This window comes from Phalacrocorax aristotelis, chromosome 1, assembly GCF_949628215.1.
Source record: "Phalacrocorax aristotelis chromosome 1, bGulAri2.1, whole genome shotgun sequence".
NCBI classification, from domain to species: Eukaryota; Metazoa; Chordata; class Aves; order Suliformes; family Phalacrocoracidae; genus Phalacrocorax; species Phalacrocorax aristotelis.
Genome location: NC_134276.1, coordinates 22,696,031 through 22,709,281, shown reverse-complemented (window position 1 = coordinate 22,709,281; position 13,251 = coordinate 22,696,031). Strand labels below are relative to the sequence as shown.

General features: G+C 44.4%; 1 protein-coding gene across 7 annotated transcripts in view; it reads right to left on the bottom strand.

Annotated features, from left to right (window-relative positions):
• Window positions 1-7,705, bottom strand: part of CDK8 (cyclin dependent kinase 8) — an 83,968-nt gene extending 76,263 nt beyond the window's left edge. For 2 of the 7 annotated variants that reach the window (XM_075083963.1, XM_075083992.1), the window contains exon 1: window positions 7,404-7,677. In XM_075083963.1, the coding sequence (XP_074940064.1) occupies window positions 7,404-7,531 (128 nt within the window). In that variant the 5' untranslated portion in view covers window positions 7,532-7,677. Of the gene's footprint in view, window positions 1-7,403 lie in introns of all 7 variants that reach the window. The other 5 variants (XM_075083983.1, XM_075084023.1, XM_075084001.1 and 2 more) reach the window with 5 other exon arrangements.
• Window positions 7,706-13,251: the final 5,546 nt, after the last annotated feature.

The window sequence follows — 13,251 nt, the reverse complement described above, 5'->3', positions numbered from 1 at the left end:
ACACTCTCTAAACAGAGCACACTACCAGCACACACTCCCTCCATTCACCCTCAATCAGCATATGCTATGAGCACCACTGTGACAAATAACTACCATACTTCTGCTCTTCTAAGGCAGCCACGAAAGGAAGCTAGAGAAGTCCACCTATCACTCATATTACAGACTCTTGTAGGAAAATTCAGGTTAACATCACACTTTGAAATTAAAGGATTATCCTCTGGAACTAAGAACCAGAGCCAAGATTGAAAGACAGGCTGTATGGCAAAAATATACACAAGGCGAATATTTTAGTCTAAGATGAAAAAACAGCACACCAGGCAAGTGGTAAAGACTGACAGCAGCACTCATTTTGCCAGCAGAGAACAAGGGATATCATGTGAAGGGCATGAGGTGTCTCCTTTTGGGGCTGGAACTCAGCACTCCAGTATTTGTGCTAAGGAAAAAAAATTATACTGGTTGCCAATTGTTAGGACTAGTACTCATGATCCTCCTCTCCGGTTCTCACTAAACTAATTTTACATTTAAATCCAAATAAAAAATGATTAAAGGAGACTGTACCCTTCCAGAACTGGAGCTGCACCTAACACTATTAACCACAGTGGAGGCGAGAAGACATAGTCCATGCCAGCAGCCTGTGCACTGCCTCACACACTCGGCTCATCTAACAACAGCAGCCCAGTCTCCATCCCATGTAATCACAACTCCAAAGTGATACGGGTTCAGAGCAGAACGAATCCGCTTCCCAAGAAAGCCATTAGGGGAGGAAGGAAGGAAAACAACAGCAGTTTTTTTTATTTAGAAGATGGTGCTATCCAAACATTTGTAATTGACATTCTGCTTCTCATTGTCCTGATACTTGTCTATGGAAAATTATTTTGGTGGAAGATGGAAGCATCTCAGTATTAACTGGGTATTCAGAATGAACTGCTTCTATCCCTGTTTCCGGCACACCAATGAATAGCTTACAAGAGAGTAAGTTCAATAAAAAGCCAGATTTTTAGTACCATTTTGATTCAGTGGCACAAAAATCACCTTTTGATGCCAAAATGGACACATCTGGACCATAACTTGGAGGTGTCATGAAATGCTCATCACCACTTTCACTGTCGTTGCACACTGTTGGAGTATGGCCTTGCCATACACAAATCCAAGCCACTGTTCCTTTGTTAGGATTCCTCTGTAGTTCCCAAACTTCAGCATAACCAAAAGAATCTATTCTTAAGAAACAACAGATCTTGCACAGTTTCTGCTACAGCAGTCTGCAAGTTACAGCTCTTCAGATTCCAAAGATAATAAAGGACATGTACATTGTTTTGTGGAGGGGTTTTTTATGGTGGTTTTTTCTTTTTTTAGAAGAAACTTCTAGAAGACTTTAAAACAGAAGAATGAAAGAACACCCAAGAGCTGAAGTGAACATACTACGTCACCATCATTTGACTAAGAGCAGCACCGACAACATGCACCTTCTCTATAATCAGCACCCTCAAAAACCACCCCCTGTTCCCTTGTGAGAAAACAAGCACAGCAGTACATGTTTATATATACTTACATTACTTACATATATAATTCTACTTCATAAATCCAGAATAAAAGCAGATCCACATGTTTGGTGTTTTGCAAGACTATTCTCACACCCTCCTCTCTGTACTTGTCAAAGGCTCCAGGTCGGAATGAAACACTAACTCACAGTTTTGCCAGCTCCATCTTTGCTGTTGGCTACGAAATCTGCAACATGATAACAGAAGGGGACACCAAATAAAGTCCAGTGGCCACAGAAGGACTCACTCAACTGCATGACCTTAAAAACCTATAAGGCTTAGAGCCACCTAACCCTGTGAGAAGGGAAGGAAGCAGATGGGAAGACAGTTATGAGTGGTTTACGAAAAAAACTAAGGAGCACAAGACTCCATGCAATACATCATTCATACCTCATTATGTAGATACAGTTTAATTAGGAACTTTCTAACTACTATGGTAATGGATCCAAAAGAGACTCAGGGCATATATTTTAAGAAGATATTACCACATATTACATACATAAATAACATCTGTGGCATTTAGAAATTCCACGCTATTGTTGACAGGAGTCACAAGCCAAATGCTTTCGTGCAGACTCTGCAGCTCTCGCCGCCTGCCTGTAATCCGCACCAACTGCTTCAGTTCAAGAGAGTTAAAATCAACACACATGAACATTCAGCCAAACCCCACCTCATGTCTATTACCCTGAGAAAAGACAAGAGTTGTTCAGAAGTTTATAGTGAAAACTAACAGCATAAACTTCACGATACAACTCCTGCAAAGGCTTGATGCAGAACTAATCAAGACGCTCCAGGTCCAGATTTGTTGTTTCACTTCTTGCCAAGTAAAATTTCTCACTGGACTAATTACCTCTGCTTGTGGCCCTCCCAAACTCAATGTACCTCTCACTAAATATCACTTTGATACAAACATTGACAAAATAAGTCATCTATGATCTGAACTAATTCAGTCAATACATACCCATAAACATAGACAAACTGGAACTAATCTGGTATCAACCTTATGACGGGCCAAGTGTTAAAAACAACAACCAACCACCCCAAATTCCTAAAGTAAACAAAGGTGGGCCCTTCTGCACACACTGCAGAGCTTGGCCTGATCTCTAGCAGAGCATCTTAGCTTCCAGAGCACAAGGGCATTCAACTTGTTACAACAGTTACTCAGAAGCAACCGTTTAAGATAACATCAGGGAACAGACACTAAACCCTTGACTTAGTGTTTGCCTTTAGCAGCTTATACAGTTTTTCCACATTGCATTAAAAATATTTCCTTATTGTTCACCAAAAAAATACTCTGAAACAAGAACAGCACCAGCATCTTATACGTGACCCAAACCATTCATTCTCTACCGTAAACACCTTGCCTTCTCTTTTTCACCAAGGGAAATACTCCCAATCTCTCAGTTTCTCTTTAGACAAAAGTTTGAGAGAGAATCATCATTCTTGCAAAATCCTTTTACCAGTAAGTAGAGAGAATGACATACCATATTAGAGATAGAGCGAGCCAGTAGTTTACTGGAGATACACTAGTTTTCCACCATTCTGTTTCCTGTATGACTCATACAGACCCTCAAGGAAAAAAGGTGGATATATATTTGATTGTTTGAAGGGTGCAAGGAAAAGTCTGGTGCATAAACGTCTTTCCATTGTTTCACTTACAGCATATCAGTATGTCCAAAGGTAAGAATCTGTCCCTCCATCTACAGCAATACTTCCAGCACAAAACTGTAATAGCTGAAATAAAAAAAAAAAACTCCAGTGGCACTTGCGTTTGGGACCTACATTACCTCTTGCAGTTTCTGAGAGTGACTAGAAGAGCACTAGCCTGCTTACTATTGGTTCCCTACCAACAGAGTCTTACCATGTTAAGTGTCTTTCTGAGAGATTAAGAAAAGCTTCCAATGAAGCACCAGAGGACGTTACTACAGTTTGAGATCTTCAATTATATTTTTTTCTGTTGTAATTAAAAACTTAGGTACTGCCTGGCAGTGACATTCAATAGTTTCTTATTCTCATCCAAACCGCATCTGATTAACAGGGAAAAAAGTATTTCGAAACACTCCAAACTGCCACTAAAAGAGTGGCAAGGCAGCCTTGCTCCACGAAATAGGCTTCTCCCTTATATTTCTGACTGTAGCTGTATCATAAGAACAGAAGGGAGAGGACCGAGAACAAAAAAAAGCAGCGCAAAAATCAATCCACTGAAACTGGGTACCACTTAGGCATTGGCACACGACAGGCCATGCTGCCAGCACAGAAAGCCCAGCCTGGCAGCTCCTGCAGCCAGGCTCGCACAAGCAGCCCCTAGTGTCCTGCCACCTCAGTCTGCCTGTACCTAGCACACTGTTCCTAGTCAGCTATGAAGGAGTCTGGTCATTTAAAAAATAAAAATTTTAAAAAAATCAAATCTGTATGATAGTCCAAAAAACCAAAAACTGCTGGCATAGTTTTCAAGTCTGGCGTGAGCCAAATGGGTAGGTTTAATACCTGGGTTGAGCAATGTTCCTGAGGGAGCACCCAAATGGCACGCAAAGCAGCTTTTCTGCAGGAAATAACTGACCTTTTCTGGACAAAAAAAAGAAACTATCCTACCACCACTAGAGATGAGCAACAGCTTCTTTATCTTAAGAATGATGTTCAGCATGCCGTGTCTGCACTCCCTTCCCAGTGTCTGCCACTAGAGTCAATTGCCTTCTTATACACCTTTCTGCTATAAAATAAACCCCATCAATTCACACAGATTTCGTTCTAAGCAGATTTTGAAGTCCACTACATGTATAGCACTGATGACAAGAGATAGGACCGTTCAACAAGAAGCCAGGAAGATTCATTTCAACCACAGAGACTGCAAACTTTAAAGTAAGAGGGATTAAGATAAAAAACTGGAGAACAGCACATAATTTTGCTGCAGGCAATGCACCAGACCAAGCTCAGCTGCGATGCTTGACATTATTATTCAGCTGATTTGATATTCAGCTGGGTCAAGCTTGGCAGCGAATATGTAAGAAAGCCTCTGCAGAGCTATACCTGGTGATCCTCCAAGACAGACCAGTCAAGACCCCAACCCTCACCTTGTGGCAAAGGGCACTGCAGGGCTGGACTGGCTTTTTTGTTGGAGCAGGGCACGATATCCAGGTTACACCCTCAGTGGGTCACTGAAGCATACACTACAGAACACCTCTTTCACTCCTTAGGATTCTGACTCCATCAAGGTTCCTGTAACACTGTCCTCCAAAAGATTCCCTTGTAGTTTTAAAGACATACAATTAACTTCTACAATTAGGACACGCAGCTGGTATCTAGTTTTGAATTGCCATAGTGCACCTAAGAGGCAGCTGTAAAAGCAATTAATAAAAAGAGAGGTGAAGATGCAGACATACTAAAGACACTAGCTCCTACTACTCTTAAACTGGATTTTTATCACCAAGGGCTTTAGAACATACATTTGTACAAGCGGAATTATTGAAGTTTAGCTCTTTTCTGTGTTTCTTCTATTCATTAAACATCCGTATGTAGAAAATTATGTCATTTTAAAAAAAGCTGCTCCAATATTTTTAACAAAACATTTGCAGTCCTGCAGCCCATTCTTTAAAGCAGCCTAAAAATCATGATGTATATTAATAGATTTAGAAGATTTGTGCTATTTAAAATAAGAATTAGAATCATGTCACAAAGTTGGCTTTAAACCTGTAAGTTTAAGGGAAAATTATGCAAATTAACTAAAAGATTGCAAACAACTTCATATGTAAAGAAAGTTTGAGCTGTATAAATACTACAAACAACTCAAAAAGCAGGTTATTCATCCATCAGTATGTACCATTTGGGGAACAGTGAAACAATGAAATAATTGTTTTTCCAGTATTTGCATATAACAATACACAAACATTTAACTGTTTCATACAATCTCCACTGCAAGGTATAACGTCCATCCATATACTACCGTAGCTTAAGGAAAATAAAATGTTATTAGACATTTGCTTTTGCAGTTTAATTGATTCCTTTGGATAAAGGGATGCAAATTGAACCTTTATCTTCCATCCTAATTCAACCCATATAATTTAAGATCACATATATGCAAGTATACTACAAGCCACAAAAGCATCTATGAATGTAGCTATTTTAAGTATTTTAGTGATTGTCCAAGGGCAATTACACAGCACATTTAAAAGAGAAAGTTTTCAGAAATCTGGAAGGGAAATGGGAAGTACTAGGGACAGAGAAGGGAAAGGAGACACTTAGAGAACAATAAGGAAAAAAAAAAAAAAGGAGGCAATATACATTGTTCACCCCTTTTCTTTCTTTTGCAAGCTCCAATCATACACAATACCTTGATTTCCCCCCTCACCAAGAAAAGAGAGGCTTTAAAAACATACACACTCAAGAACCGAGAGGAAGCTCCACTTTAAAGCCACCTTTGAGTAACTACCCATTTTTAAAGCACACGGTTCTGTCTTTCTGAAATTTCTCAAAACGACACTACCACCAGCAGCTCTGAACACATTCTCCCAAATACCACCAGACTGATGATTTCACCAAAAATATCTTTGAATATATGCTTCACCAGTATCACATGCTAAATTCCCTACACACTGCTGCAGTCCAACATGCTGAACAGCTGTGAAAAGCCTAACATGAACATTACAAATGTAGTCTGTATCAATCTATTTTTCACATAACAGGTCTCCTTATCAGCACTGAAACCAGGGCTGGCTGTACTAGCAGAGTTAATACCTGCATGTAAGGAGACTGGGGCAATAGCTTATCACACTCAAGTTTATTCCCCTTTCCCTCCCAGAAAAAAAAAAATTCAGGTAAGATCAAAATTTCTTCTATGAACAATTTGAAGGATGCAAACATAAAATTTCAGAAAAGTAGTTAGCTGACTCATACCAGCAAGCAAAATTCACAGTGAAGTCACTGTCCTACGATTAATATCAGCATGTTTAAGACACAGACACAATAAGGTGCGACCAGTCCCATCACAACCGTTCTGTAGGTAATGGCTAAAGCATTACCAGAATTAAAGCTTACATAAACAGAACCAGATCATGTCTCAGCTATAACTGACCACAGCCTGCTTTAAAAGTTTTTTTCATTTATCAAATGTATAAATAACACCCAGACTTCTGAAAAACGCGTTATTTGAATGACAACACACAGAGCACCACTGTGAGGAGACTGGAGAGAAAGAATGGACGTCATTTAAAATTTAGGACCTGTTACAAGAACAGCCCAAGCCTCTCCTGCTTCTCCTGCTCCCTACTTCCTTTTGTTCTGCTGTTCGGCAAGTGATGCCATGTCATGGACGAGGGAAACCTAAAAGACAGTTTACTAGATCTTTCTTTAAAACGTCTGTGCAAAGAAATTAATTTACTCAGGTCTGTACCAAAAGCGGGTCGCGCACGAAGCTTTATAAGGCATTCTAAAGCCCCGAAAGGACGAGCAGACTTTGGTTGCTGAGGCACCCGGCGAGAATGCCCAAAATGGTGACTACAAGTGATAAATTAGACCAAAAAAAAAGCATTATTAAAAAAAAAAATCAAACCCTGCCCTACGAAGGCGATGGTGAGGCAGAACGCTGTAAGTGGCTACTCATTTATTCACACGGAGAATCCAGGAGCGCTTCCCCCAGCACACTGCTTCTCCCCCGAAGCCCGCACCGCACCGCGGCGGGTGGCGGCGCCGGGGGCTCCCGGGGACCCGCGGGGAGCCGGGCCCGCTGCGGGCGGCATACGCGGGGTTCCACGGGCGGCGGGGCAGGGGGAGAAGGGGTGATGCAGGGCCGGAGAAAGGGCGGCCTCACCCGGGGGGGCCGGGGTACGCGGGGCCGGGGGGGTGTCCGGGGTAGTCCCGCTCCTCACTCACCCGTCCTTCCGCTTGGCTTTGTAGACGTGCCCGTAGGTGCCCCTGCCCACCTTGCAGCCCTCGTACTCGAAGAGGTCCTCCACCCGTTCGCGCTCCCCGGTCAGCTTCACCTTGAAGTCATAGTCCATCTTCAGCGCCCGCCGAGCCGCCACCGACAGCCGCTCACCCCTCCCCGCCGCGACCGGGCGGCGGCACCAGCACGAGCAGCAGGAGGAGGAGGGCCCCGGGCCACCCCGCGGACCATGCAGGGGCGGGCGGCGGCGGCGGCGGGGCTGCTCCCTCCCCTCGCCTCCCCTGCCCCGTCCCCCGGCCGCTCCCGCCCCTCCCCTCCCTCCCCGCCCCGCCGGGTAGCGGCACAACAGCCGGTCTCCCGGGCGGAATACGGCGACCGCGCCTGACCGCACTGCCGCAAAAAGAAACGTCGCAAACGACGGGCGCCACCCCGGCCCCGGGCGCGGCGCGGCGGACAGCGCACCACGTGGGGGGGCGGCGGGCCGCCACCGCGGCCGGGGCCCCGCCTCTGCCCGTCCCGGCATGCCCCGCGGCGCCGCCGCAGGATGGGAGGTGTCGTACCGGCCATGCGCGGGGCATGCCGGTAGTTGTAGTCTCTCCCGCGCGGGGCGCGCCGGGAGCTGTAGTCCCCGGGTGCGGCGGGCAGCAGGGCTTGGCTGCACCAGTCGAGGCCCGGTTGTGGGGGGGTTATCCTTTCCTCACCGGGCTGCCGGCCCCGGTCACGGCGAGCAGCGGCGGCGGCCGTTGGTTACGGTACACGTTAGGGTAGCTTGCACGGCTGGTCCTTTCCCCGCTCCATTGCCAGACCACCTGTTAACACTGCTGTGTTCAACCGAGCAGAGTCTGGTTGGAGGCCCCCGTCACTAGCGGTGTTCCCCAGGGGTCTGTGCTGGTCCAGTCCTGTTCAACAGATTCATCAATGACCTGGATGATGGGACAGAGTGTAACCTCAGCAAGTTTGCTGATGATACCAAGCTGGGAGAAGTGGCTGATACACCAGAAGGCTGTGCTGCCATCCAGTGAGACCTGGAAGGGCTGGAGAGCTGGGCCGAGGGGAACCTCATGAAATTCAGCAAGAGCAAGTGCAAGGTCCTGCCCCTGGGGAGGAACAACCCCAGGCACCAGTACAGGCTGGGGGCTGACCTGCTGGAAAGCAGCTCTGCTGAGAAGCACCTGGGAGTGCTGGTGGACAGCAGGCTGACCCTGAGCCAGCATTGTGCCCTTGTGGCCAAGAAGGCCAAGGGCATCCTGGGCTGCATTAAAAGGAGTGTGGCCAGCAGGTGGAGGGATATTATCCTTCCCCTCTACTCTGCCCTAGTGAGGCCACATTTGGAGTACTGTGTCCTGTTTTGGGCTCCTCAGTTTAAGAAGGATACGGGACTGCTGGAGAGAGTCCAGCAGAGAGCTACCAAGACGATCAGGGGACTGGAGCATCTCCCTTATGAGGAAAGGCCTTATGAGGAGAGACCTTTGTTCAGCCTGGAGAAAAGACTGAGGGGGCATCTTATCAATACCTATAAATATCTGAAGGGTGGGTGTTCAAGAGGATGGGGCTGGACTCTTTTCAGTGGTGCCCAATGTCAGGACAAGGGGCAATGGGCACAGGTTGGAACACAGGAAGTTACACCTGAATATGAGGAAAAACTTCTTTCCTGTGAGGGTGCCAGAGCAGTGGAACAGGCTGCCCAGGGAGGCTGTGGAGTCTCCTTCCCTGGAGACATTCAAACCCGCCTGGACGGGGCCCTGTGCCCCCTGCTTTAGGTGTCACTGCTCAAGCAGGGGGTTGGACAAGATAATCTCCAGAGGTCCCTTCCAACCCCTACCATTCTGTGATTCTGTGATTCTGTGAATTCCATACTTTGACAAATAGACGTGGAAAAGTCAAAACTGCAATAGAAACAACTTCTTTTTCTGATCTTGGTCCTTTTGTATGAGTGTTCAGAAGCCTGCCCTTCTGCAAATGTTTCTTTCATTAGTTTTTTATAATGTTTGGATTATATGCCTTCCAGGTCGAGCATAACTGTAAATTTGCTGCTTCTTCACTCTGTTTTCACTTCAGATACTTGTATTGTGGGCAACGTTCAGTTTTACCAGTTTGGATGGCTGGTCCCCAAGCCATAAGAGATTTGAAAGAGAAGGCACATCTTGATCTTCTTAAAGATAAGAAATTATTATTGACATCTCAAGGTCAACTTTTAATTGTGTTTCATGGAAAGTGTCATACTTTTTGTGCTTTATTTTAAAAAATTGTCACAGTCTAATATAATTTCAAGAAAAACACTTTAATTTTGGGGTCCATTCTTAAAAAAGAAGGGTACAACCAGGCCGTTATCTGCTATTCTTGACTCTCAGGTGCCCACAGTGGCCCTCTTAATTGACAGACCTTCTTATACCTTACTGCTTGTTTTGTATTCTCTCCTTTTGTGCTGTCTCAGAAATCAATTTGAAAATATACGCTAAGCGTGTCCTGCTGAATTTGACTTTTTGGAGCTTTGCTCTTTCTCTTTTTTTTCTCTAGCATTCATGGATCACTTCACAATCCCCTTCTGTTCCTAGTTTGTGTTGTTTCTAATGTTTCCTGGATGCACATACTTTTGACATTTTTTCTTTTAAATCACCACACCTGTAAAGAAAATCCAAGCTCTCCATAAGAAGGCAGCTGTTAACGTGTTAGCACCGATAATGTGCAGAGGGCTGGAGACAGTTACCGAAGTGAGCTGTGTCCCAAGAGGAAAATAGTCAAGGAATGTTCACATCATTAAATGTCTCTGAATGCAGGGAATTGTATTTCAGGTGAAAGCCCTGGATTGTCTGGGAACTGGCTGAGTTGTGGTAAGAAGCAGATGCTGCCTATTGAGGTATGGCACCAGATAAAGCGGGTTCTGTACCTGAGCCGCAGCAGCAGTACTGAAAGCAAAGTTGGTTTTGTTGCGTGCGTGTTCGCATGCTAATGGCCACAGCGTCAGTGCTAGAATCAGAGTTTATGAAGCAAAGCTTATAGCGGAGGCTATAATATTCCTCCACATTGAGGAATGTACAAGAAGCTACTTGCTCTGTGTTTTGCAGTCTTTGTGAATAGAGGAAAGAAATACAGAAAAGTGTATCTCCAACGGTTTGGCTTTCTCATCTTTGCAGTTTGTAAGTGGACTACCTGCAGCACTGAGTCACACCCCCATGCCAGTAGAGTATCCGCTTGCACCATTTACTAATTTGCCAAATCTGAACATATTTTTGTTTTTCAGGTAATCTTTCATCCAAGAGTAGCTACCTGCGAAAAGTTTTCCATATCCCCAAAGGGACATTCTTTAGCAGCATGACTAAGGTGTTCCCAGCTCGGTAGTGAGTGAAAAAGGGCCAGTCCCGCTAAGTGCTGCACATCTTCCACTTTTGCTTAGACCAGGGAAAGCTGAAGGCAAGAGAATAACATGGAGTTTGTTTCTCTTCTGTGTATAAAGAAAAATAAACTATCATACTTGCACAGTTTGAGTATTTTCCAGAAACCTTGCAGTTAATGTGCAGATGAGTTATCTGAGTACTGGCAGCATTTAAGAATGCACTTTACTTAAAGCAGGTAAGTAAAGTGCTGGTTCTACAAATAGTTTTGCATGTAAAGCAATGTACTTGGGGGTTTTTTATTTTTATTTTGCACTTAACTGTACTATAAAGTTGATCAATTACTACAGAGTTGATCAGACTAGTGGTGCACTTGATCTCACAAGGTGCTCTAGATTCTAGCAAGTTTTAACAAACATCGATCAGTTCCTTGGATCCAGGTCCTGTACCGGAGAGCAGTGCTTGCGCTGAGCGAAACATCTGGCTGCCAGACTCAGGACCACCTACAGTAACTATCAGTCTGACTGTTTTATGCTCCCGAAGAAGCCAGGGAATCAGTTCTAAAGCATCTCAACAGACCTTGAAAATTCAGCCTATGAACTCCTGGTTACTTGTGCTATTGAAGAGAGTCCTACCTGAGGGGACATAAAACCTGATACTGAATATTTTTTTATCATTTTATACTGTTTCAGTAAACAGAACCACAGAAATATTCAGGTTGGAAGGGACCTCTGGAGGTTATCTAGTTTAATATCCTGCTCAAAGCAGGGCTACTATTAAATTCAAGTTCCTTGAGGCATTGTCTGCTTGGGTCTTGAAAACCTCTATGGAGGGAGATTCCACAGCCTCTCTCATCCTGACTGTCCTCAGGGTGAAAATTTTTGTCCTTCTATCTACTCTGAACCTCCCTTCTTTCAAATTTGTGATCACTGCCTCTCCTCCCACTGTGCACTTCATTAGCAATCCTGGCTCTGTCTTCCCAATAACCTCCCTGTCAGCACTGGCTGGCTGCCCCTTCTCCCAGCTAAAGGAGCCCTGGTGCCCACAGCCTCTCTTGCACAGCAAGTGCTCCAGCCCACGATAGTCTTGGTGCTCTCGCCTGAGCTCACTGCAGTTTATCAATAAGTTTCCACATCAATATTGTTCTACTGGAAACCCCCAAACTGGGCATTGTATTCCACATGCAGGCAAACAACAGCCACGTAAAGGGAAATAATCACTTCCCAATCACTTCCCAACAATCCATTGTCGGTGTTCCTCTTGACACAGCCCAGGATGCCGTTAGCCTTCGCGGCTATCAGGCTGCGTTCCTGGCTCCTGTTCAGCCCCTACCCGCCAGGACACCACACCCTCTCCAGTGGAGACAGTCAGTAAGCCCCTGCACCGTGGTGTCCCAGAGGGCTGGGCACTCCTAGATGGGGGACTTCGCATTTGTCCTCACTGAACTTTGTGAAGCTTCTGACAGCCCATTCCTCCAGTCTGCCCAGATTCCTCTCGAGCACATCAACTTAATGTCACCATTTTGGTGTCACCTGTGCATACTACGATCTAGCTTAAAAAAACTGATTACGAGGTTCTGCCTTACTTATGTAATATCAAGTAATAGAATAGAATAAAGCTACTTTCTAAAGAACTTAAATGACTGAACGATCAAATTAAAACCAGGGTTACAGTTTTTAGTTTTTCTGTTATTACAAAACTTAGAAATTCCCTGAGGTTTGCTGCCCTCCATAGGCTATTTTTATTATAGTTCCAAAGAAAGACAGTCTTACTGTGGCAAGCATTGCTAGAGTGCAATAATAATATTCCAGGAAAGACACACTATTTTTATTTTGTACTAACAACACAGCATAAAATAAAGACTGTTCTTAGCGTACTGTTGTGAAACATCAGTGTGAACAGGACATGAACACAAAATTCTGTGTTGGAGGACAGGTCAGTGGAAAATAAACTGATTCAGCATAAGCTTTACATAAGGATATACGGGTTCATTTATCTATCTAAAACATATTACCACTTTCTTCTGGGTGAGCACTCCACATGTGGGCTTGACACCAGAGAAGTTGTTATGTTTGACTGTGGAATAACGATTACTAAAAGTAGACTGTGAGAGGAAAAGATTTCAAAAATAAGACAAAAAATGATTGTGAGAAGACACTGACTTTCCAAGGGATCCAAACACTACTTTATATACTCTGACTTCTATTAAGAAAGTAAAATTCACCTTCAGGAAGGACATATTCTAATTGCTCCTGGCAAAGAAAATCATAATACTAATTATTCATACTGTGGTAAGGAACATGAATAACAACGGAGGTTCAATTTTTTGAATACAGGGAGCAGGAAGGAGCAAGCCCCAGCATGGTCTCAGTGCCAGCAGTGCACCCTCACTGCTAATTTGTCTTGTGGAGACCACATACTGGCACAAAAAGAGCATAAACTGACAAAAAACCTAAGTGTAACGCTTGTGTAAACTCTTTTTCTCAGCCAGAATAAAGAAATC